This window comes from Pelophylax lessonae (assembly GCF_965119305.1).
Source record: "Pelophylax lessonae genome assembly, chromosome: 2".
Lineage (NCBI taxonomy): Eukaryota > Metazoa > Chordata > Amphibia > Anura > Ranidae > Pelophylax > Pelophylax lessonae.
In genome coordinates this window covers 663,153,147-663,177,843 of record NC_138769.1, presented here as the reverse complement: position 1 = coordinate 663,177,843, position 24,697 = coordinate 663,153,147, and the positions used below count along the sequence as shown (strand labels likewise).

The window sequence follows — 24,697 nt, the reverse complement described above, 5'->3', positions numbered from 1 at the left end:
ACAACAAAAATGACAAAAATCTTTCCCTTTGTTAGTAAACGCGATAACTTTTGCGCAAACCAATCAAAATACGCTTTTTGCGATTTTTTCTACCAAACATAGGTAGCATAAAACAAATTGGCCGAAAATGTTAAAAAATTTTGATTTTTACATTTTTTTGGGGGAATTTCATATAAAAAAATGTGAAAAATATTGTTATTTTTGCAAAATTGACGCTCTTTTTTTGTTTATAGTGCATGATCAAAAAATCGCACAGGTGATCAAATACCACCAAAAGAAAGCTCTGTTTGTGGGGAAAAAAGGACGTCAAATTCGTTTAGGTACAGCGTCGCATGACCGCGCAATTGTCCGTTAAAGTCACGCAGTGCCGAATCGCAAAATACCCCCTGGTCTTTTAGCAGCCAAATCCTCCGGGGCTTAAGTGGTTAATGTTATAGTTTCCACCTCTGAACACCATTTAGATGTAAGGGGGTAGTTGTGGACACCCCTTACTGTGTGGTGACAAGTGGCCCTAGGGAGAAGCTACTTTAACATAATAGAAGCTGTACACTATGATTAAATGACACTGAGTGCTGGGAATGGCACGTACTCTCTTTACTGTGATGGCCAAGGTAGAGAAGGCACACGTGAGTGCCGAGCAAAGGGAGAGGTTGGATGTACAGTACCTAAATCCAATGTGCTTGTTCATACTTTCAGGATGGCCTTTCTCAACAGGGTTCCATGGAACGTAAGGGGTTCTCCAGAAGAAGCCTGGGATTCCTTCATCACCAAGCGGTAGCAAACTGATTTCCCACCTAGGTGGCGTGGCTTGTTTGTACTACACCCTTCGCTTGTATTACACTGATTTGAATTCTCTTTTTCCTTTTTGGTGTTTCCTTGCTTCAGCATGGGTTAGTTATTTTTATTTTAATCACGTGCATTTCTAATTTTTCTTACACATATGTCACATATTCTTTGGGTGGTTTTTCAGCACCTTTACACTTTTCTTTTGGCTCTTAGTGTTGTTTGTATGTCTGGTGTTTCTGGCTCATCTTGTTTTCATATCTTTGAGCTTCTAGTTTAAATATGGTTTTATTCTTTCACTATTTTGGTATGTCTATTTGGGCACTTCACATCCCAGCGCTGACTGGTTTGATGGATACTAACATGTGGATATGTAATATATTATCATTTTTAGGGAGCGAAACAGTGTTGACTGAATTACTGCCAATTGTGCCCACTACCCCTCATGTACACAACATCAGAACAATGCCTTTCTTTCTAATACAGGATTGATGGCTGCACATAGACTCTTTTCAAGATTTTCTATGGTGATAATGCACTGTAATTTATTATTCATAGATGGTGCAGAAAGATATGTAAAAAAGGAAGTTACTTCCATATGACTTTTCGCCTGACTTACTAGCATGATTAGTCTTATGCTACAGCTTTTAGTAACTTTTAGTAACCAAAGAAATGTGTTTAGGTGTAAGTTAATTAACTTCGGATATAAATAAAAGAAGCTATTTTTTCCATATTCAGGAGACCAGCATGATGGCCCCTCTCTACTACAGGATTGATTGATATATTTGCATGCCTCAGTGAAATCCTTAAGAGCTCATTTACACTTTGCAATTCTTGTACATTGCTGTAGGCTACAACTCTCTATGATTCTTCTAGTGCAAAGTCTCCAGACTTTTATCTCTTTCAGGTATTAGGGGGGCCAGATTGTGGCCAGCAGGGGTAGAAAATGTCCCAGGCCCAGCATCAGTGAGAATAAATATGGCCTAAATGTTGGAGGTCAGTGGGAGGAGGAGTAGTACCCTATCATTGGTATCAATGAGAGGAATAGTGCCCCATCATTGGTGTCAGTGAGAGGAATAGTGCCTCATCATTGGTGTCAGTGAGAGGAATAGTGCCCCATCATTGGTGTCAGTGAGAGGAATAGTGCCTCATCATTGGTGTCAGTGGGAGAAATAGTGCCCCATCATTGGTGTCAGAGGGAGGAATAGTGCTCCATCATTGGTATCAGTGGGAGGAATAGTGCTCCATTGTTGGTGTCAGTGGGAGGAATAGTGTCCCATCATTGGTATCAGTTGGAGGAATAGTACCCCATCATTGGTGTGAGTGGGAGGAATAGTGTCCCTTCATTGATACTAGTGGGAGGAATAGTGCCCCATCATTGATACTAGTGGGAGGAATAGTGTCCCATCATTGATACTAGTGGGAGGAACAGTGCCCCATCATTGATACTTGTGGGAGGAATAGTGCCCCCTCATTAATATTGGTGGGAGGAAGATTTCCCCATTATTAATACTAGTTGGAGGAATAGTGCCCCATAATTGATACTAGTGGGAGGATTAGTGCCCCACCATTGATACTAGTGGGAGGAATATTGCCCCATTATTGATACTAGTGGGAGAAATAGTGCCCCATCATTAATACTAGTGGGAGAAATAGTGCCCCATCATTGATACTAGTGGGAGGAATAGTGCCCCATCATTGATACTAGTGGGAGGAATAGTGCCCCATCATGGATACTAGTTGGAGGAATAGCGCCCCATTATTGATACTAGTGGAAAGAATAGTGCCCCATCATAGATACTAGTTGGAGGAATAGTGCTCCATCATTGATACTAGTGGTAGGAATAATGACCCCTCATTAGTGTCAGTGGCAGGAATTATTCCCCACTGTTGGTGTCAGTGTGAGGAATAGTGCCTCATATGATTGAGTGGAAGAGTGCCCCAAGGGCCGGATACAGGCTAGCAAAGGGTTGAATCTTGCTATACTATTGGATGTGAGACGCAGTGAGCGTTGAGGCTTGACTGAATTTACACACCCCAGCTCCACCAGTAGCCTTGCTATTGATGTTTATTTGATTTTCATGATCTCTTACCTTGGTTTGGAAGCTGAATATAGTGACGGAAATGCAGACAAGTGCCGTAATTCCAAGACACAGGATCACAGATGTGGTATTATAATAGCTGAAAAGACAAGGGACACACAGTGAGGAAGGTGTCATGTGTAAGCACGCTAGTCTAGTCTCAACCATATGATGGCAGGTAAATCTCATTGAGGCAGGTCAGGATATCCCAGCATGTGATTTCAATTGATTATATGAAACAAAATATACTGTACAGTATATTGAAAACATTGTAACTGTGAACAAATTGTTGTGATTTATTGATGGGGTTCAAGGAGGTTTTTCAAACAAAGAATGTACACAGTCCTTTTTTCTTAGTTGGTTTTAAATCTGTGAAATAAAATGGATGATTTTAAATGACTATATGGAAAAAGAGAAGAGAGGGATGAGAGGATCCCACAGCGTACTGGGGTCTCTCAGTCTCTCAAATGGTATTGGGACTTTAAATTACTATATAATTAATTTTATTAAGAACTTTTCATACCTAAAAAGCCATGCTCTGGTTTTTATGTAGCACCCTCCTAGGTAGGTGTTAGGTTTAGATAGGGTAGCTTTAGTTTGGTTTTGATAGGTAAATTAAGTTTTCACACTGTAGGCAGTGTGGATATATCTATTAAGTAAAAGCATATTTTAGCTCACCGTAATGACTAAGCCAACAATCTGCTAGTAAGGTGTGATCTGAGTGTTCTGCTGCTCCCAGTTTGCATAGGCTTCCTCTGTATCCTAAAGACTGGAGAAGTTTCTGGATAGTAGGTGTGAAGCTATGCAGATGGGGGCATGAATATGGATGCAGGCGCAGCCTATCCCAGAGAGACAGGCTCTGAAGGCAGGCTGGGTGGCTGCATATGTTCTTGGGGCACACAGAGCTCTGGGTATTGTCCCAGAGTGGAGGAGTCCAGTCTGGGGAGGGCATGCTGCTCTCCCCAGGCACAAGCTGCTAAAAGAAGCCTTAGGTGGGCAACCGGAGGGGAGACATGCAGAGAGACCGGTGCTTTTGAAGAAGCTGACTGAGGGGAGCTGTCCACCACAGATCTGTCTGGGATCACTGGAGGGAATAGCTTGGAAGATTGGAAGGAGGCATCTATCTGTCCTTGGGCCTTGTGAGTACACACATTACTGGATCTTGGAGACCTTGTGCTCCAGCTACCCCTTTGGTTCTTAGTATAGTCAGCTGTGGGTCTTTTAAAGGGTACCCCGGCTGGTGTTCTGAAGAACCCTGTCCAGATGCTGTCCACTTATTTAAAGGGACTTTTCTCTGTTGTGTCTTCTACTACTTAAGCAAGAAAGGAAGATTAAGGGGTTGATTAATTAAAAGCAACTAGACTGTGAACCTTGCAAAGTGCAGTTGCACTCTGTAAGAGCAAATGCTCCAGAGCTTAGTAAATAAGGTAAAGCTCTGCTGACTTTCATCATTTAATTATGTGCAAGCAAAAAGCATTTTTTTTAAATCTTCCTTGCATGTGATTGGGTATTCTTTGCAAAGTGAAACTTTACCATATTTATCAAGCTCTGGCACAGTCTATTTGTCTCCTCTGCAATAAAGAGCTTGTCTATTTTGCAGTTTTTTCATTTTTAAGTCCAGTTTTCCTTAACTGGTTTAGTTATACTACACTAAACCTTTCATCCAATCTCTAAATTATTGCATTTATTATTTTGAAAAGCCAGTATAAAGGAAATGTAGTGGTGAAAAGAGGCAATTATGGGTTTTATCAGCCATTTTTTATATATTTATTCTCTGTGGTCCACTTAACTGAAGGTGTGGCTGGGAACGCATCCTTTGCCTATATAATTTGTGCAAAAAGCTGTCCCTCTTTCTAATTTATCAATGTAGGGGAGGTCAACATAAGATTGTTAGACAGTGGTCTCCTTACCTGGACATCATTCCAGTAACATATGACATGGAAAGTGTCTAGAGAAATAGAAAAACAAAATCACCATGTAAGATGACATAATAGAGTTTTGACTTTAGCATATTGTATTGTTCATGACCAAGTGATGGGTTTTGTCTATGGCAGCAATAGACAAGCCTTGACTAATTTAGTCATGCCACCCTGATAAAATGAAGCTTTGGATAGAAGGAAGAGTATTTCTATTACAAAAGCTGCATGTGCTTCCAGTTCCATCTATATTTCTAAATATAAAAAACTATTTAAGGGCTTATTCAAATGGATGCAGAGGACTGTATTCTGTGAAACAGCAGCTCAACGGACAAACTCGCACATCCACCGTTGACAGGCGTGCAGGGAGAGGTAAGAAAAAGTCTGGGACTATCCCGCGGTCTGGAAATTATGTAGGTATGTGTGGTAACCAATGTGTTGGAGTGTGCTGCCACCTCTATATTTCCAAATGGAAATACTGAAATTAATAAAAAAAGGGGGAGGGGGTGTGGTTGGCGCTTCTCTGGTGTGTGTTCAATCCAATATTAAACCAAAGTCAAGAATAAATGCAATAAAAATAAATACTAATAAATAAATATTCATCAATGGTAAAAAATGCCATAGTGCTAGATAAAAAATACACCAAGTGCTGAAAAAGTGATGCCCTTCCTTAGCCACGAGAGGGAGCGGGTGCACAAATAAATATGCAAGATGCAAATGTGAAATAAATAAATACGTGATTTTGTAAAGTGCCGATGTGCTATTAGAGTACCTCTATGATCAATTATCCCACGGGCATAATTAAAGGTGCTTATATAGATGAAAATAAATAAATAAAACCAATACAATACACTTGAGGTGACACCAATCAAATAAATAGTGCTGGTTCGTGATAGTGTTTTAACAGTCCACAGTCCATACAATGGTAATCCTGTATGAATTGCAGCTATTTCCAAATAGCTGAAAAAGTGCTTCTTAAATCCTTATATGAGTGTTCAAAATCAATGGGGAGCCTTCCCCGTGATCCTGTGCTGTGAAATATATCCAAACTAATGGTGATAGTGCTTTCTTCCTCCTTAGTGTATCAAGGCTCGTGCAGGTGCTAATCCCCTATGGTTTTGCACTAACTACAGATCCTTACCCCCGCAGGGGTATGTAGCCTTTATTGCAGTAAGGATGTATCCCTGGACTTCCCAGCTTTCCTACGATTTCCTTTGTTGCCATCGCTCACACATGGAGAAAATATAGCGATACGCCCATAGTGTAGTATGTTAAAATAGTTTATTTATTACAAGAAAAATATCCACTCACAGTTAGGCAGTAAAAGATGCGGTTTCAGCAGACATCCGGGTCCATGCGTTCCACGGCCCTCAATATCTTCTAGCGGAAGTGATGCAATTGGGCAGAAGGTCCCGCTCTACGTACGTTTCATTTGAACAACAACAGTCACCTCAAGTGTATTGTATTGGTTTTATTTATTTATTTTCATCTATACAAGCACCTTTAATTATGCCCGTGGGATAACTGATCATAGAGGTACTCTAATAGCACATCGGCACTCTACAAAATCACCTATTTATTTATTTCACATTTGCACCTTGCATATTTATTTGTGCACGCCACTCCCTCTAGTGGCTAAGGAAGGGCATCACTTTTTCAGCACTTGGTGTATTTTTTATCCAGCACTATGGCACCTTTTTACCATTGATGAATATTTATTTATTTATTAGTATTTATTGTTATTGCATTTATTCTTGACTTTGGTTTAATATTGGATTGTGCAGGGAGAGGTGCATGGTCCCAAAATCCAATATTCCCATTGCACATGTTCCTGGAATAGGCCAAAGAGGAAGCAGGTGTTGTATCGCCAGCACACCGTGGACCGTCAAAATGACTGTCCAAACAATTATTTGAGGAGTAACATCACAGTGCTAAGGTGCAACGTTTCGGGGCCATGCAGGACCCCTTCATTAGGCATGTGACATGTCTGATGAAGGGGTTCTGTGTGGCCCAAAACATTGCACCTTACCACTGTGATGTGATGGTGATACAGCTTTCAATTTAAGGTGCATGACCCCAGACTGTCTGCATTCAGGGCTGAGCACCTGACCCGGCATGCATGTCAGACTTGGACATGCAATTGAATCTGAAAATCCACTGTGTCTCCATTGATTAATACAGGCTGCCTGCACTCAGCTCCACACGGCTCTGAACGCATAAACAAATTACTTTTCATGCACTGTAGGCCTCTTCGCCTGTGTGAATGAGTCCAAAGCCTGTGCTTTTTTACACAGCTGAACACAGGTCTAGATATTGGTGCTTTACACACTTGTGCACATGGGCCCATGGAACACAATAGTGCTGCATTCACATCCGTCTTTATAACTGATCTGAATGCACTGTATTGTATGAGCACATGCATTAGCTCTTACCCCAATGATTTGACAAAAATTCACAGGTCTAGTCATGTAACTAAAACAACAAACACCTATCTCAAGACTTTTTGACACCATGAGGACTGACTGTTATAAAGTCTATTGATAAACCCAACCCTTTTCACCACTCACAGGCCAGCCTGTATCCTCCTCGATTCCCTGCATTCAGCTGGGTGCCAAGGCCCCGAAGTACCATCTTTGTCCACTGTAATCCACCATTCAAATAACGGCCCCACATTGAAGACGTTCAACTCCAGCCAAGATTTATTGCAATGACAACACACCACTCTTTGATGTGTGGCCCATTATTTGGATAATGGATCATGGGGACTGAATTATATTAATCCGAACACTGTGTTTTCAGAGTTTTTCACCTCAAGTTATGCATGGGACCATTAGCATCTGTCTTGACGCATTTCACATCACCATGGTGTTCAGATTAGGGTCACCATGATCCACAGTGACCCATGTTAGGATAAATACTGGATTATATAGCCATATTCATTTGAACTGAGGAAGCCTCTCAGATACGTGGTGAATCAATGTCAACATCGCCAAACAGGTCCAGTTGAATGTGAAATAACTACTAACATTTTGAAAGCCTTCACTATGCAAACAGTAAATAATTACATGTGCATTGCTGGATATCCTCTTTACAGCATATATACAGTATATACATATTCAACTCTCCCACCTCGTATGTCAGTTGGTGTTACTACTACTCTGCTTAGGGGAACTGCTCTTGTAAAGTCTCAGCACTTACAAAGATACACAGCAGGATGAAGTTCCATGGGAAATACCTCCTGCAAAAAAAAAAAATGCACAATGAGATCAACTTTATAGCAAATACTGTATCAGGACTGGACATTGTAATATGAGACTTTAGCCATTACATGTCTGTAAACGAATGTATGGTCTCTATGGATTACTACTGAAGTTAAAGTGATAATAAAGCTTACATTTTTTAAACTCAAAATAATAAACATGTTATATTTACCTGCCCATTTTGCATCTATAGACTCAGACAGGGCGATGAGGCTCCACCATCCCCCCTGCTCCCCCGTCACAGGATTTGATTAACAGCAATGGAAGCCAATGGCTCCCACTGCAGGAAGAGAGCCACTGCTCTCGTGCACAACACTGGATCGTGATCAGGCTCAGGTACTGTAAGTAAAAGGGTGGGCTGGGAGGAATCCTGCAGCACAGAAGGTTTTCTACCTTAGGGTAAAAACCTTCCCACTTTAGAATCACTTTAAGGCCTCACGCAATGCATTTGGAGACATGCATCTGCACAACAGTCAAATTAGAAACAATGGCTGTGTCTGAGCAGGTGCTGCATCCCAAAATACATGAATAGGAATATCTGCATTCCGATGCATGGAACACCTGTGTATCCTGTGTGGGAAAACATGTTCCTTTGTATGGGTGTACCCCTAGTTATGTCCATGTGAATAAGACCTTATACTTTATCTGCACTGTTTGTAATGTGTGTATACAATATTCAGTAACTACACGAATGATCACTGCCTGGTGCCCAATGGGTGATCACAGATGTGATATCAAACGTCTTGGAGTACAAAGTTATCAACCGAATTGTCTGTGCATGTCTGTTTAAACCAAGGAATAGAAAGAGGTTGCAGTGATGAGATTATTAGTAAATGGGTGACTGCCATCTTACAGAGACCCTGCAGCCACCCAGGGCAAAGTGAGAGTGAATATAACAAGCAGAGCCACTGATAAGGCAGTACAGCTGGCCCTCCTGTACCGGGCCCAGTCAGTTCAAAAGGGGGCCCAGGCACCTGCCTAGCAGGAGGGTTTGCTGTACTGCCATGTTGCCAACTCTTGTTCCTTGCTCTGCAGCACTGCCAGCTTCTTCTTTTTCTTCTTCCAGCTGCACTGCAAGGGGATCGGTATCTGCTCCCCACCCCTTTCTGTACGGGCCCCCCTGTGTACCCCTCTCTCCCATAGTGCTGCTGGCCTCCCTCCTCTCCTCTTCCACCACCAGCTGCTGCAGGCACACATGGGGGATTGTATCAGGAAGAAGGAAGGCGGGCAGTAAAAATGTCCTATTTACCAGCCCCTTCGTTTTCCGAATTAACACAGTAAGTGATTGGTACCAATCACTCCTTTGTCCATTCATCAATGAAGCAAAGTAAATTGTGTTTACTATGCTTCAGTTTGTGAATGAAGAGGAATCCGCTCAGCACAGAGCACTTTCCATTCATTCACTGTCCAGTGCAGCTGAGGCTGCAGAGAAAGGGACTAGGGAATCTCTGGCCTCGGTGCCTTTCTCTGTCTGTTTAGACACCTGATATTTCACAAAAGCCACCCAACAGGACAGTTAAAAAAAATGTAAAGAAAAAATAATAATACATAAAAAAAAAAAAATTCTAAAAAAGTAAAAAAAAATTCTAAAAAACAATTTGAAGAAGAAAAATGAAGGACTCGTTCAAATGTGCTTTGCTCTCTGAAGAGCAGTCAGCATTTGGATCGCTATTCAGAGAGCATTTGACAGATGGTGAGGTGGTATATTGCCTCATCTATAGCTTCTTTAATTCCGCACTAGCGTACTGCAACCGTGTGCTTTGCATGCAGTTGCAGGGCGCTTGCACAGCAGTGCTATTCACCTGAATGGGTCTTGTTTGAGGGGGGTATCATTTCTGCCATGGCTGCAAAGCATAGCATTGCAACCATGGAATTTTAACAAAAATATAATGTGATATTTTCAAAGGGGGGCCCTGTCATGTAGGCTGTATGGAGCCCCGTGATTTCTAACAGCAGCCCTTATAACAAGCTTCCCCACCTCTGACCGAATAATACTCAGCTCTCCAGGGACTCCCCTCCCCAATGCCATCTTAAGAGCATTGGAGGGCCCTGGGCTATGCAGTGCACTGGGCCCTGCCTACACAATCACCCACAAGAATAAAAATGCAAATTATCGATAGCAGTGCCAGGCTAATGACAGTTTCCAAGGTCGGTGGCTGGGACCAGTGAACACACACATGGACGGGAGTCAGACTCAACTGTCCTGTGTGTGCCTGTTCCCGTGAAGGCAGACAGGCATTCCTGCAGTTGTGGGCTCCCCCTCCACGGCCCAAGTGGCCTGACAGCAGCGCAGGGCCGACAGGCGCATGCCACCTGCTAAGTTCGGCAGCGGGATGCACAGGGGAATCGGGACTAATGCTTTGCTGGGGCTGTTTCACTAAGCAGGTGGAGCCCCCTTGGCAAGTGGGGCCCCTGGGCAACTGCCCAGCATTCCCATTCTGTAAGATGGCCCTGCCCCCCCCCCCTCCAACCTCCTGTCATTGCTCACTTTTGCTTCATGTCTGCCTCAAATCTCAGATTGAACATTCATTCCTACTGTGTGAAAATCACAATGTTCCCCTTTTAAGTACAGATAATGTCAATGAGCCGGATCTTACCTTGGTCCGCTGCAGCAGGCCAGAACCAAGTATGTTGTGAAGAAAACAATGCTGTCAAAGCAAAACCAACAGGAAGTTAATTGTAGGACTGCCTTTTTATACAATATATTACATACATAATGATGGTATTTATTTACACTTAAAAGGTAGGTTTACCTTTTCAAAACAATGAAAAGGTGAAGTAACTCTAAGTGTGCTGGTCACCTCCCTGGACTGTAATGTACATAGTGCACATGATGCCTTGTGCTGCCAGTTTATTGGTGTGTAAACTGCACACCGCAATACACAGCCCTGCAGTGAGCATCCATCATCATAACGCTTGGATTGGCATGCGATCATTGGTCAGACCAAGTGCTTTTTTCCTCCGTAACACCATACCGGAAGAAGAAGCCTCAAATGGGCTTCTCATTGATCAGCACAGTCACGTTGCTGCGCTGACCACTAAGCATTGGCCCTTGGGAGCATTATGATGGATATTTATCATATTAAGGTTGATTTACTAAAACTGGAGAGTGAGAAATCTGATGCACCTCTGCATAAAATATAATAAGCTTCCAGGTTTTTTTGTCAAAGCTTAATTGAACAAACTGAAGTTAGAAGCTGGTTGGCTACCATGCACAGCTTGCACTCTCCAGATTTAGTAAACCAACCCCATTGTGTATTGCAGTATATGGTGTATGGACTGCTACCTCAGCAGTACAGGGAATCGTGGCTGCTATGTGCAGCAGGGTCTGGAGGGGGGGGTGGGGGGCAGGGTATTTGGAGTTGGTTCACCTTTTCATTTTTTTGTGAAGAGGTGAACTTACCCTTCAAATAAAGCATAACCAAGCCAAATCTTTTTTCTTTTTTCATTTAAGTTACATGGTTAGTCTGGTTGAAAAAGTCAATTTAGTTTAACTAATAAAGGAAAAAAAGAGAACAAAAAAATCATACAATCCTATATATACAATCCTATACCCACAGTTGATCCAAAGGAAGGAAAAAAAGAACAACAAAGCATGATCCAATATGCTCCAGCAGGAGAAAAAAAATCCTTCCTGATCCCCCGAGAGGCAGTTGGATATTCCCTGGATCAACTTTACCTATGAATTAAAATAAAATAAAAGTGTAGCACTGCCCCCTTGAGGACTGCTGGAATGTGCATCTTGGGATCTCCCTGGGTTACCGTTAGCAACTGCAGCATGCACAATTTAACTCTTCTCTTCTTAGCTCAGTCAATGATCAGTCTAGGGGTTGTAGTTGTTTTTGTTGTTTTTATTTTAAATAGGGATAGGAGAAGGGAAGAGTGGGATACTCCAGAATTGAACTAGTCACAGTTGATGAGGACTCCTATCTGAGGATGCTGCAGATTTACCTTGCCACTAGATGGATTTAAGGTAAAGTCTACAAAGTGAAGACTTGATTGAGCAACTATCTTCAGGGCACTCGCCTAGCACCCCCTTTCATTCCACCAGCTGGCACCCGTCCACTGACTACTCCCCTCACAGGTCAGGCTCTTAGACACGATCCCCTGTACTCACGATACTGTTTTTCCAGGTTCTCCAGTGTCTCAACCCCTCCAGTCAGCTCCCCTGGACCTCTGGGTTCAGCTCCTTCCTTCTGGTTCCCCTAGGCCGAAAGCCTGTGACCACGTACCACCAATGCAGAGGCGGAGGCAGCCGTCATCCTTCTTCTGGGACTCTGCTCACCAGCCAAAGACCCCGAGCACATGTGCTCCTGGTTTTTATACCACACCCCACAATGCACTAAGACAGCAATCTGTGCCAATCACTATTAATGCCTGTTTACCCATTGGTTTTCTCCACTGTCCAATATGCCTCCCTATTGGACCATCGTAAAACACTCCCCTAGACCAGATAAATCACACACTAAGCACCATGAGCAGACCTAACTCACAGATCCTGCTCTCTGTTAATCAGAAAGCAATATAGAATTTGCCTGCTGCTCCTCTAACAGGCTGACAGAGCCAAAAACTATACTCACTCTCTAGCACCTATCTAGGAGAGTGCTACATAAGAGTAGGAAAAGGTTAAAACGCCAACAGGTTTTTTTTTCTGTTCTTGCGGTGTCCCTTTGCATATTCTCCCTTCACCTCCTCACTTGTAGACACAATGGGAAGTGAGAAGAAATCTCATCATAGTAATAGAAATGCTTTTTTAATGTCACCATAACAAGAATCCCCGTTGTAAGATTTCCCCTGTATTGCTGTTCTGGTGATAAAATGTTGTATTTTCCCTCACTTTCAGTCCTATTGACAATGGTCACCAAGACTGAGGGGTGAATCTCACTAATGGGAGACATGGGAGACCACCTGAGATAAATAACCAAAAAGTGTAGCGCTAGAATTAATATGTGCAATAAATCAAGAAATCATTTTTCAGCCTGGGTGCACACGGATGCGGTGTGGGACACTACATCTAATTCGCATAGGAAGTGCAGCAAATTCCTGTGCAAATTACATGTGGTGTCTCTGGGGTGTGATTTGAGCCATGGATTTGTATGGCTCAAATCACACCGCATTTGCACCAAACTGGGGCAGGACCCTTTTATTGTTCGCACCAGGATCAGATCACATGGGTGTTCACACCCATGCAATCCGATTCTGCCAATCGCACTGCGTTTTGCCAACCAATTTCGGGGTGTCGTTAACTAAACATACACTCCGCAATTGGTTCGCATTAACAGGTTGCGATTTTGATGTGGCGTGGAATTTGCATTGCATCTACTGTGAACCGAGGCTGACAGGTGCTGACAACCCAAAAAGGCACAGGAAATGCATCTGAAACACAGCAAAATCGTGGTAAAAATGCAACAGTTTTGATTATTCAGTGATTGTTAATAGCATTTGAAATGGCAATTGCATCTTTTTATTGTAAATGAATAAGAATGAATTGGTTGCCATATGGTTCTGTAGATCTTCACACTGCCCAGTGTTGGCTAATTCATAAACAATGAACCCACGGTCCTGCATGGAATGCTATGCATTTCTGACTAGCGACATCAAAAGGATCAACCGAGTCCAGCAAGTAGCAGACGATTACCAAAAATATATAAAATATGAGGGCCTATTTACACTGGTGTGCCATTTTCATACATGTAATAGCATGGACAAACTGCACCCAAAGTGCACAGAGACTCCAGGCTTCTGAACTTTGGTGAATTTTATTTTTAAATCCTGCATGCTTCAGATTAGGCGTGCTTAATGCCCCCATAATAATGAATGGTGGACATGTAAAATGTGTGCATAGTGCATTTACATACATTTGGATGTGCACAGCTGCCCTGTTTGAAGGGATTACCCTAAACTCTTGTTTCTCTCCTTCTGAATTTCACATAGAACATGACAAAGATTTCTGAAACTTCAGACTGTCGCCTAATACTGATGGTTTCCTGCTATTAGCGCTCATTTATCCTTGTCATGCTGTTCATTACCCCTCTGAAAAGCAGTTGATTGTTTTACAGAAGGCTGGGAGGTGATATGTGGTCTACTCACCACCTGTTTTAACCCATGAAGGACTGCAGCTCTGTGCTGCAACTGCGTGCAGTACACACAGTTTAGGGCATTTGTGGAGCAGTCCCATTCTCATGAATGGGTCAGGTCTGGAAGTGGTACTGGCCACTGAATGCATCATGGGATATCATTTTTGGCAAGCCCACAAAACAAAGCATCACGGCTGTGACATGTGCACCACTTGGTTGAGCTGCCATGTCATGTCAAGGTGGGCAGTTAGGGGGGGGGGACAGTAAAACCACAGTGCAATCACCTATTTTTACCTCCCCTCCCGGCCACAAAGGTAAATTAAACTTAAGTCATTCAGTTGTGGGTAAAAAAATTCAGCTTGAGGTACTGGGCTATGTAAAAAGGCTTTTTTTTTTTAACAGTGCATACATGTATAGATAAAATCATGTACAAAGGAGCCTAGAGCTCAATCTGCTGGATAAAAAAGCCACAACACTTACAGGTACATCCGCAATATTTTAGATTTTCCTGACTAAAGAAAAGAAAATATTTTATTTGTTTTAGCCCTGGCCATATAAAATAAAGTAAATACATTGCCTTTAAGGCCCCGTTCACATAGGGGCGACGCTACTTCGCACTGCGACCTCGGAGCGGCCGCCACGGACTTCATAACATTGAAGTCTATGGCGGTCGCCTCCTGGTCGCCCCAAAGAAGCTCCGGACCCTTTTTCTAAGTCGGAGCGACTTGTGTCGCTCCTATTAGAACGGGTCCGCAGCTTCCCTATGGGAGGCGACCTACGGCGACCTGTGAGGCGACCAGGTCGCCTCACAGGTCGCCTCAGTGTGAACCGGGACTAAAACACACAAATGTGAATGGGCCCTGATATCTGGAAACATAATGAAGATGGTAAAATAGCTAAAGTAGTAAAAAATTGTGTTAACCAAATATATAAATACTCACTAGGATGCCCAATACCAGCCTGGGTTTGCCTGGACATATTCTTTAACTGGATCACTGAAAGACAAGTGACAGGTTATTATTTCTCGTGTGATATTACTTCTGCCAGTCACAGTTCAGACTACATACAAACTCTATCTGCTTCTGGGACAACAGCCATGTAGATCAATTTGATGCAGTGTGCGTCGTATGGTCTGAGCACTGACAGGCTGACCCCCCACGCCTTCAACCTCTGCAGCAATGCTGGGAGCACTCATACGTCTATTTCCCAAAGATAACCTGGATATGACACTGAGCATGTGCACTCAACTTCTTTGGTTGACCATGGCGAGGCCAGTTTTGAGTGGAACCTGTCCTGTTAAACTGCTGTATGGTCTTAGCCACCATGCTGCAGCTCAGTTTGAGGGTCTTGGCAATCTTCTTATAGCCTAGGCCATCTTTTTGTAGAGCAAAAATAATTTTTTCAGATCCTCAGAAAGTTCTTTGCCATGAGGCGCCATGTTGAACTTCCAGTGACCAGTATGAGAGAGCGAGAGCGATAACCCCAAATTTAACATACCTGCTACCCATTCACACCTGAGACCTTGGAACACTAACGAATCACATGACACTGGGGAGGGAAAATGGCTAATTGGGCCCAATTTGGACATTTTCACTTAGGGGTGTACTCACTTTTGTTGCCAGCGGTTTAGAAATTAATGGCTGTGTGTTGAGCTATTTTGAGGGGACAGCAAATTTACACTGTTATACAAGCTGTACACTCCCTACGTTACATTGTAGCAAAGTGTCATTTCTTCAGTGTTGTCACATGAAAAGATATAATAAAATATTTACAAAATTATGAGGGGTGTACTCACTTTTGTGAGATACTGTACATGTTATGTTCAATTCCCTTCTCTATATTTCCCAATGATAGAAATTATGAAATATAAATATTTTCATAATTTGCTGCTATAGGCGCCTTTGTCTACACAAGGGGTCTCCAAACCTTCTAAGGCAGGCTATTCAGGATTCATTTTCTATTATTTGAGGTGGATGGGGGAATCCCTCCTGCGGAGCAATTGTATTCTTACAGCAAGGAAAGTTCATTGCTGTCAGAATGCACTCCTCACACTCATCAGCACCACTATCTATAGCCAGAAGCAATGATCAAGTGAAAAATTTCCAACAGGCTGGTTGTACATAAGTCGATCAAGAGATCATCTTCTGTACAACCAGCCTGCCCGTGTATGGATCAAAATGTGGCCAGTCCCTGCTGAACCGGCTGAATTTTGATCCATCTATGGCTGGGAGTAAACAATGTTTCAGGCTTGGTGGTCAGCGGGAGTAAACCAATTTATATAGCATCTGTGGTCAGTAGGAGGAGGAATAGTGCCCTAATATTGGTGTTTCAGGAGGTATAGAGCCCCATTAACTGTGTCAGTGATAAAAAATAGTGGCCCATTGTTGGTGTCAGTGATAAAAATAGTGGCCCATTGTTGGTGCCACTGGGAAGAATGGTGCCCCATCATTGTTATCAGTGGTAGGAATAGAGCCTCATAATTGGTCAGTGGGAACAATAGAGCCCTATCATTGTTAGCAGTGGGAGGAATAGTGCTCTATGATTGGTCAGTGGAAAGAATAGTGCCTCATTATTGGTCATTGCAAAGAATAGTGCCCCAATATTGTTATCAGTGGGAGGAATAGTGCTCCATAATTGTTATCAGTGGGAGGAATAGTGCTCCATAATTGTTAACAGTGGGAGGAATTGTGCCCCATCATTGGTCAGTGGGAGAAATAGTGCTCCATTATTGGTCAGTGAGAAGTATAGAGCCCCAAAATTGTTAACAGAGGGAGGAATAGTGCTCCATCATTATTCAGTGGGAGGAATAGTACTCCATCATTGGTCAGTGGGAGGAATAGTACTCCATCATTGGTCAGTGGGAGAAATAGTACTCCATCATTGGTCAGTGGGAGGAATAGTACTCCATCATTGGTCAGTGGGAGAAATAGTACTCCATCATTGGTCAGTGGAAGGAATAGTACTCCATCATTGGTCAGTGGGAGGAATAGTACTCCATCATTGGTCAGTGGGAGAAATAGTACTCCATCATTGGTCAGTGGGAGAAATAGTACTCCATCATTGGTCAGTGGGAGAAATAGTACTCCATCATTGGTCAGTGGGAGGAATAGTACTCCATCATTGGTCAGTGGGAGAAATAGTACTCCATCATTGGTCAGTGGAAGGAATAGTACTCCATCATTGGTCAGTGGGAGGAATAGTACTCCATCATTGGTCAGTGGGAGGAATAGTGCCCCATTGTTGGTGTCAGTGGCAGGAATTATGAACCACTGTTGGTGTCAGTGAGAGTAATAGTGCCTTGCATCAGTGGGAGGAATAGTGCCCCAAGGACCAGATAAAGGCTAGTAAAGGGCCAGAGTTTGAAGACCACTGGTCTAGTTCATAAGGTGAACTGTCATCATGCACGCACTCAGATGGACTTTCAGCTTTTCCGCTATTCTTGATCACTAGGCTCAAGTATTCTCCTTCATACAGATATTGCTCCCATTGAATAACACCATTCATCAGCCCTCTAGAGCAGGGCACTCCATCCCTCTCCCTCCCCTCCATTGAGCTTGAGCTCCCAGGGGTTTGCACAGAGAAGGACCCTAGTTTTATTGGTAGTTTTCATACGACGTATGCCGTGGGTATCTATCCGTGTGCAAGTGGCACCTGGCACCGGCTGTTTGTTTAATTTTTATTTCATTTATTTTTGTATTGTGTATATGTCTTGTCTTCTGGTTATCCATTAGATATCGGATATCTATACTATACAGGTAACGCCTTGAGTGCCTCCAATTGGTTATTGTATCCATAACCAATTAATAAAGTATTTAGTTCCTTTACTAATATCCCCTTGCCTACTATTTATTGCCAGCTTTATAGCTTCTTATACCCGTGTCTATGCGGGGTATTTTTTGTATGCTTGGTTTGGCTATGTTGGCATACATCTATTAGATGAAGGCATTATAGGGATATGTTTTACACTGGTTTGATGATACACCTATTTTTTTCACATCGTCACGTTTAACCTGTTTTCCATCCATATAGGTTATCCAGATAAGTGAATATGCACTTAGTGAATTGTGTTTTCATGTACAATATGAATTCTTGTGTCAAAATCCAGTTGATAGTATACTAAGGAATAACTCACCAGAAGGTAAAGAGAGCCACAATGGAGACAGTGACTAAAAGCTGAAGTGAAAGGATTGAATAGACCTGAAAAAGAAAAAAAAAATTGAAGAGCATCGGAGAGAGGAGAAACGTCCATTATATTGTCAGTGATATCATTCTCCGGAGAGAACAATGTCTTTCTGTTCCCATGGCTCAGCTCTTGGTACTTGCTTCCACTGATCTGACATATTTACAGTATAAAGGCAAATACACTTCTCTTCCATTATAGAGGACTGACCCCCCCCACATACCTTTCGGATAAATGACCTGCGCACTCGGTCATCCTCCCAGCTCAGTGATGTCAGCATCTCGGTGTCTCCAGAAAAGGCTCCGCTACCGTAGCCGGGGCTGTTCCCTGCAACAAAGAGGAACAGTCAGCTGCCACCTGGTGGTATGCAGAGAGGCTTAAAGTGGAACTAAACCCCTTTCTTTAACTGTCTCCCAAAACAGTCAGGCTACTTTCACACTGGTCTGCATTAAAACTGCCTGTAAAACACCTATGTGCGCTTTTGCAGCGTTTGCGGTGCTTTTTTTTAAAGCACACATGTCTAAAGAACTGCACCAAAAACGCTTTGTGGGTGCGTTTTTGATGCGGTTTCCATTCTTTTCAATGAGAAGTGTTTTTGGTGCGTTTTTTTAACTCCCAAAACATGCTCCAGAAATGCTGCAAGCAGGATTTTATACACTGCAACAGAATCGCACCTCCCCAGTGTAAAAGCATTCATAGATTTTAAAGAGAAGCATTTTTCTTGAGCTTTTCAGATTCTTTTGTTAACGCAACAGCGCTTGAAAAACTCCTCAGTGTGAAAGCAGCCTTACATGAATGATAACACTCACAATTCCTTGTGTTCTCCAAAGAACTGTCATCAAATGGCAGAGCCTAACTGATCACATGTGCAGCACCATAGCAACTGCAGATAAAACAGAGGCCAATATGGCAGCTTCTTTGCTCTATACAGGAAAGGAGGGTTTAGTTCCGCTTTAACAATTGTATTCTGTATAACCATAATATAAATGAACACGCACTACAATGCATCCCTGCTACTGTGTAAAGAGGAACTCTAGGCAGGTGTAAAATACTATTATTATAGTAATTATGCAGTAATAGGCAAAATGGCGGTAGACTTAAAGCGGAGTTCCACCCAAAAGTGGAACTTCAACTAATTTGCCCCCCCCCCCCCCCAGTTCCACATTTGGCACCTTTCAGGGGGCGCTGCGGCAATGTCCCTTGGAAGTTTGGCCCCCTCCTCCTCCCCCCCACCGCCGAGCCAATCCGAATACGCAGCGCGCCCGCCCCGGCTCGTTCCCTCGGAAGTCAGTGCGGTCACTCGGCGATCGTCGGTGGAGAGGGAGAAAGGCAGGCAGCTGATGTAAACAAGCCGCCTGTCATTCTCCCCTGTGTAGGAATGGTGATCACACGGTTCTACTATGTAGGACCCAGGGGAGGACTGGGAAGGGGGGCAGGGTGGCAATTGCCCCCCGGGCCGCTCTGATGGCGGCTAAAAAGGCCACACTCAGGGCTGGATTAATGTAGGGGCCAGACACTGAGTACAGCTGCTGGTCGCCGCTACACAATGTTATATTTCCGGAATGGTATGAATGTGCAGAGTACGCTCCTGCACCCGGTCGGCAGAATATTAACACAGTCACTTCCCTGTCAGGCATAGTGATCTCCGCCTGACAGGAGCTTCCTAGGCCCCGCCTGGCATAATGTCATGTATTTTTGTTAAACCTCCTTTGTTACTATTAACATTAAATTATGTTACCACATTGCATCATGTTTGTCTTGCTTCATAACATCAATATCCATTATAAAACCAGGAACAGCATGGATGGTGAGCTGATTCGATGGTTCAATGGGCCACTTGAATGGACTTGCCCTCTAGGCCTAAGGCTGCCAGCCCTCCCCTGGTAGGACCGTTGATCACTGTTCCTAAACCAGTAGCCATGTCCAATCACAGTTAGAAGCACGCCCCTAGGGACACACTTAACTTCTCCTTCCCCAATAAAGTTAACCCCTTCCCTGCCAGAGCGGGCGGATCTCCTAAGTGACAGGGAGTGACAGATCGGAGTGTTCAGCATAGCTGAACACTCCGATCTGTCCCTGACTCACTCAGTCACCTCCCCCCCCATACGTCGGTAAGCACCAGGCATACATTAACCCCTCCCTCTCCAATAAAATTAACCCCTTCCCTGCCAGTGTCATTTTTACAGTAACAGTGCATATGTATAGCACTGATTACTGTAGTAATGTCACTGGTACCCCCAAAAGTGTCATAAATGTCAGTCAAGGGTCCGATCTGTCCGCCACAATGTCGCAGTCCCGCAAAAAAAATCGCAGATCGCCGCCATTACTCGTTAAAAAAAAAAACACCAAAAATGACAGAAATCTTTCCCTTAGTTAGTAAACGCAATAACTTTTGCACAAACCAATCAAAATTGATTTTTTTTACCAAACATAGGTAGCAGAAAACAAATTGGCCAAAATTTTAAAAAAATTTGATTTTTACATTTTTTTGGGGAGGAATTTCATATAAAAAATTTTTAAAAATATTGTTATTTTTTCAAAATGACTGAACGCTTGTAAAATCCATTGGACTATTACACTCTGGCTCTTGCTGGGGGTGATCCAAGATCAGGATGTCGGTATTGGATCACCCCCAGCAAGAGCCAGAGTGTAATAGTCCAATGGATTTTACAAGCGTTTGAGACTCATCATTGTGGTGAGTAGGGAACCTAGAGGGTTTGCCAATCACCTGAGCACAGTTTGGATAACCATTTCTGCACTCGAGCAATTTATTGGATATATCACTATTAAGGACTGTTTTATCACATTTGGAATATGTATTTGTCAAATATTTACTAATTTGTTTCATTTATCACCATTTAATAATTTTCACATGGATTGCTAGCGCTGTTTTAAATTCGTTTTACCACCTTACTATAGCTATACCCCTGCTTTTTAACCAGTTGCCGACCGCCGCAAGTACATATACTGCGGCGGTCAGCCCCGGCCAGGCAAAGTGACGTACCTGTATGTCACTAGCCTGTCACTTGCTCGTGAGCCAATAGCGGGCGAGCGCGCGCCCGCCCCGGCTTGTTCCCGCGGGAAGTCCGTGCGTGTGACCGGCGGACCCGATGTCCGCCGGTCACTCACGATCGTCTGCCGTGAAGGGAGAATGGCAGGCAGCTGATGTAAACAAGCCGCCTGTCATTCTCCCCTGTGTAGGAATAGTGATCATACGGTTCTGCTATGTAGGACCGTTGATCACTGTTCTTACACCAGTAGCCATGTCCAATCACAGTAAGAAGAACGCCCCTAGGGACACACTTAACCCCTCCTTCCCCAATAAAGTTAACCCCTTCCCTGCCAGTGTCATTCTGCAGTAACAGTGCATATATATAGCACTGATTACTGTAGAAATGTCACTGGTAACCCCAAAAGTGTCAAAAATGTCAGTCAAGGGTCCCATCTGTCCGCCGCAATTTCGCAGTACCGCAAAAAAAATTGCAGATCGCTGCCATTACGCGTTAAAAAAAAAAAACAAAAATGACAGAAATCTTTCCCTTAGTTAGTAAACGCAATAACTTTTGCGCAAACCAATCAAAATACGCTTTTTGCGATTTTTTTTACCAGACATATGTAACACAAATTTGCCTAAAATGTTAAAAAAATTTGATTTTTACATTTTTTTTGGGGAATTTCATATAAATAAATGTGAAAAATATTGTTATTTTTGCAAAATTGACGCTCTTTTCTTGTTTATAGCACAAAAAGTAAAAATCGCACAGGTGATCAAATACCACCAAAAGAAAGCTCTATTTGTGGGAAAAAAAAGGATGTCAAATTCGTTTAGGTACAGCGTCGCACGACCGCGCAATTGTCCGTTAAATTCACGCAGTGCCGAATCGCAAAAAAACCCCTGGTCAGAATGGGGGTAAAATCTTCCGGGGCTTAAATGGTTAAAATAAAAATATTCTGGCATGCCCTAATTCCAAAGCAAAGCCCCATTTATTTTAATAAAAGTGGAAAAAAAAGTAGTCAGGAGGAGGAGAGCCTGATTACACGAACTCTCTTATTTAGCAGGGGGGACAATATTATTTAGGGCAAGTTTTCTAACTTGCTCCATAGAAATGGGGCCACCTGCTTAAAGTGGAGCTTTAGGTAAAATTATCATTTATATGATGCAGTCTAAAAGCATTAAACACAGATTCCCCCCTGGATCATAGTCGTATTACCTACTGATCCTGCCATTGCATCTGTTATTTTTCAGTTCCCTTTAACAGATCACGCTGTCCATCAAATGACAGTTAGGGCTCATTCACATCATGTCTGTAGTGTAGGGGCATTATTGAAATGTCACAAAATGACATTTCATTCCATTCCATGCACAGCAGCACATTGCGACACGCTACAGTATAGTAATGTGTGGTGCATCGAGCTGAGATGCATAAAAATACATACCGCGTTTCCTAGAAAATAAGACCGGGACTTATATTAATTTTGGCTACAAAAAACACACTAGGGCTTATTTTCAGGGGATGTCTTATCTATGTCCCCTGTCGTCTCTCCCCCCCTCTCCCCCTGTCAGCTCAGGAGTCATCATTTTGACATCTTTATTGCCAAAAAATAAACCTTAGTTAAAGTCATTGTAAAAATATATAATCAGTTTTGTAAAAAGATTCAGCGTGTCTCCTTTTGTAACTTTATAAAAAGATTATGTGATACCCCGTATGTCTCCTTTTGTAACTTTATAAAAAGATTATGTAATACCCCGTATGTCTCCTTTTGTAACTTTATAAAAAGATTATGTGATACCCCGTATGTCTCCTTTTGTAACTTTATAAAAAGATTATGTAATACCCCGTATGTCTCCTTTTGTAACTTTATTTTTGAAAATATCTATTTATTATCAATTATATTATTATTATATTTACTGTATCTATATATTATTTACAGCACCACTGTGCGCTCATGTGATCCGCCAGAGCTCTTCTTCACTGGTCTGAGCACTGCAGAGGGAGGGGCCGCAGACGTCACCCGGAAGAAGAAAAGATCTCCAGCAGGTCACATGAGCGCCCAGCGGTGCTGTAAAAAGGTATTTTCGACAATAAAGTTACATAAGGAGACACACGGGGCATTGTATAATCTTTTTACAAAACTATTATATATTTTTACAAGGACTTTACTTGTACTTATTTTCGGGGTAGGGCTTATATTGCAGCCTTCCCAGAAAATCACGCTAGGTCTTATTTTCGAGGTAGGGCTTATTTTCGGGGAAACACAGTACATGAATACTGCTGCCAGGCTCATCCAACTTACCTACCACTCTATGCCTGCTACCCCTCTCTGTCAATCCCTTCATTGGCTTCCACTCACCCAATGAATTAAATTAAAAATACTAACAACAACTTACAAAGCCATCTACAACATAGCCCCCAGCTACATCACTAGCCTAGTCTCAAAATACCAACCTTATCGCTCTCTTCGTTCCTCCCAAGACCTCCTGCTCTCTTCGTTTCCTTGTCACCTCCTCCCATACTCTCCTCCAGGACTACTCCAGAGCCTCTCACATGCTATGAAACTCCCTACCCCAATCTGTCCAACTATCTCCTACTCTGTTTGCTTTTAGGCGATCATTGAAAACTCATCTCTTCAGAGAAGCCTATCCTGCCCCCACCTAACAACTATACTTTTATTTTCTCCATCAGCTCATCCTCCACAGTTATTACCTTTTGTATCACTTGACCCTCCCTTCTAGATTGTGAGCTGTAACGGGCAGAGCCCTTTGATTCCTTCGGTATGGAATTGTATTGTAACTGTACTGTTTGCCCTCATGTTGTAAATCACTGCGCAAACTATTGGCGCTATATAAATCCTGTATACTAATAATAATACATGCTGCATTATTACAAAGCCCACACCACCACATGTTTGGTATAAACACACCTCCTAACCTTTTAAAATGGGAAGGAGGGACACCAATTTGCAAAAGCATGTAGGCATTATGGATGATCGAACTTTTCAAAAGTTCGGTTCGACCAGAACACCAGAACTTCCAGAAAGTTCGGCCCGGATTTCAGAACCCCATTGAAATCAATTGGACCCAAACTTCTGTAATCAAAAAACCCCATTTTGAAGCCCTAAAACCCAATAAATGCCTCTAAAAAGTGCCTAGGGTTCTGGGTTATGCCCCAGAGACTATTAATCACACAAAAAAAGTTCTTAAAAATTGTCATTTTTGATAGAGAGACAATTATTGAAAAAATAATAAAAAAAAAAAAGAGATTTCTTTGGATTTAGTGTCTGGGGGGTCTAAAAAGTGTACCTGTGAAGTTTCAGCGTGTTAGGTCACTTATAGAACAGGGATATGGCTCCACTATTTTCACACCTTGCCGGTTTTGTAGCAAGCGTTTTTTTGGGCATT

The 24,697-nt window shown here is 42.7% G+C and overlaps 1 protein-coding gene across 1 annotated transcript in view; it reads right to left on the bottom strand.

Annotated features, from left to right (window-relative positions):
* Positions 1 to 24,697, bottom strand: part of FAIM2 (Fas apoptotic inhibitory molecule 2) — a 47,325-nt gene that overhangs the window by 10,727 nt on the left and 11,901 nt on the right. Inside the window, exons 3-9 of the mRNA XM_082246044.1 lie at positions 18,521 to 18,624; positions 18,250 to 18,314; positions 15,059 to 15,112; positions 10,638 to 10,688; positions 7,979 to 8,018; positions 4,775 to 4,812; positions 2,877 to 2,964 (exon numbers count right to left, since the gene is read on the bottom strand). Coding sequence (XP_082102170.1) covers positions 2,877 to 2,964; positions 4,775 to 4,812; positions 7,979 to 8,018; positions 10,638 to 10,688; positions 15,059 to 15,112; positions 18,250 to 18,314; positions 18,521 to 18,624 — 440 coding nt within the window. The remainder of the gene's footprint in view (positions 1 to 2,876; positions 2,965 to 4,774; positions 4,813 to 7,978; positions 8,019 to 10,637; positions 10,689 to 15,058; positions 15,113 to 18,249; positions 18,315 to 18,520; positions 18,625 to 24,697) is intronic.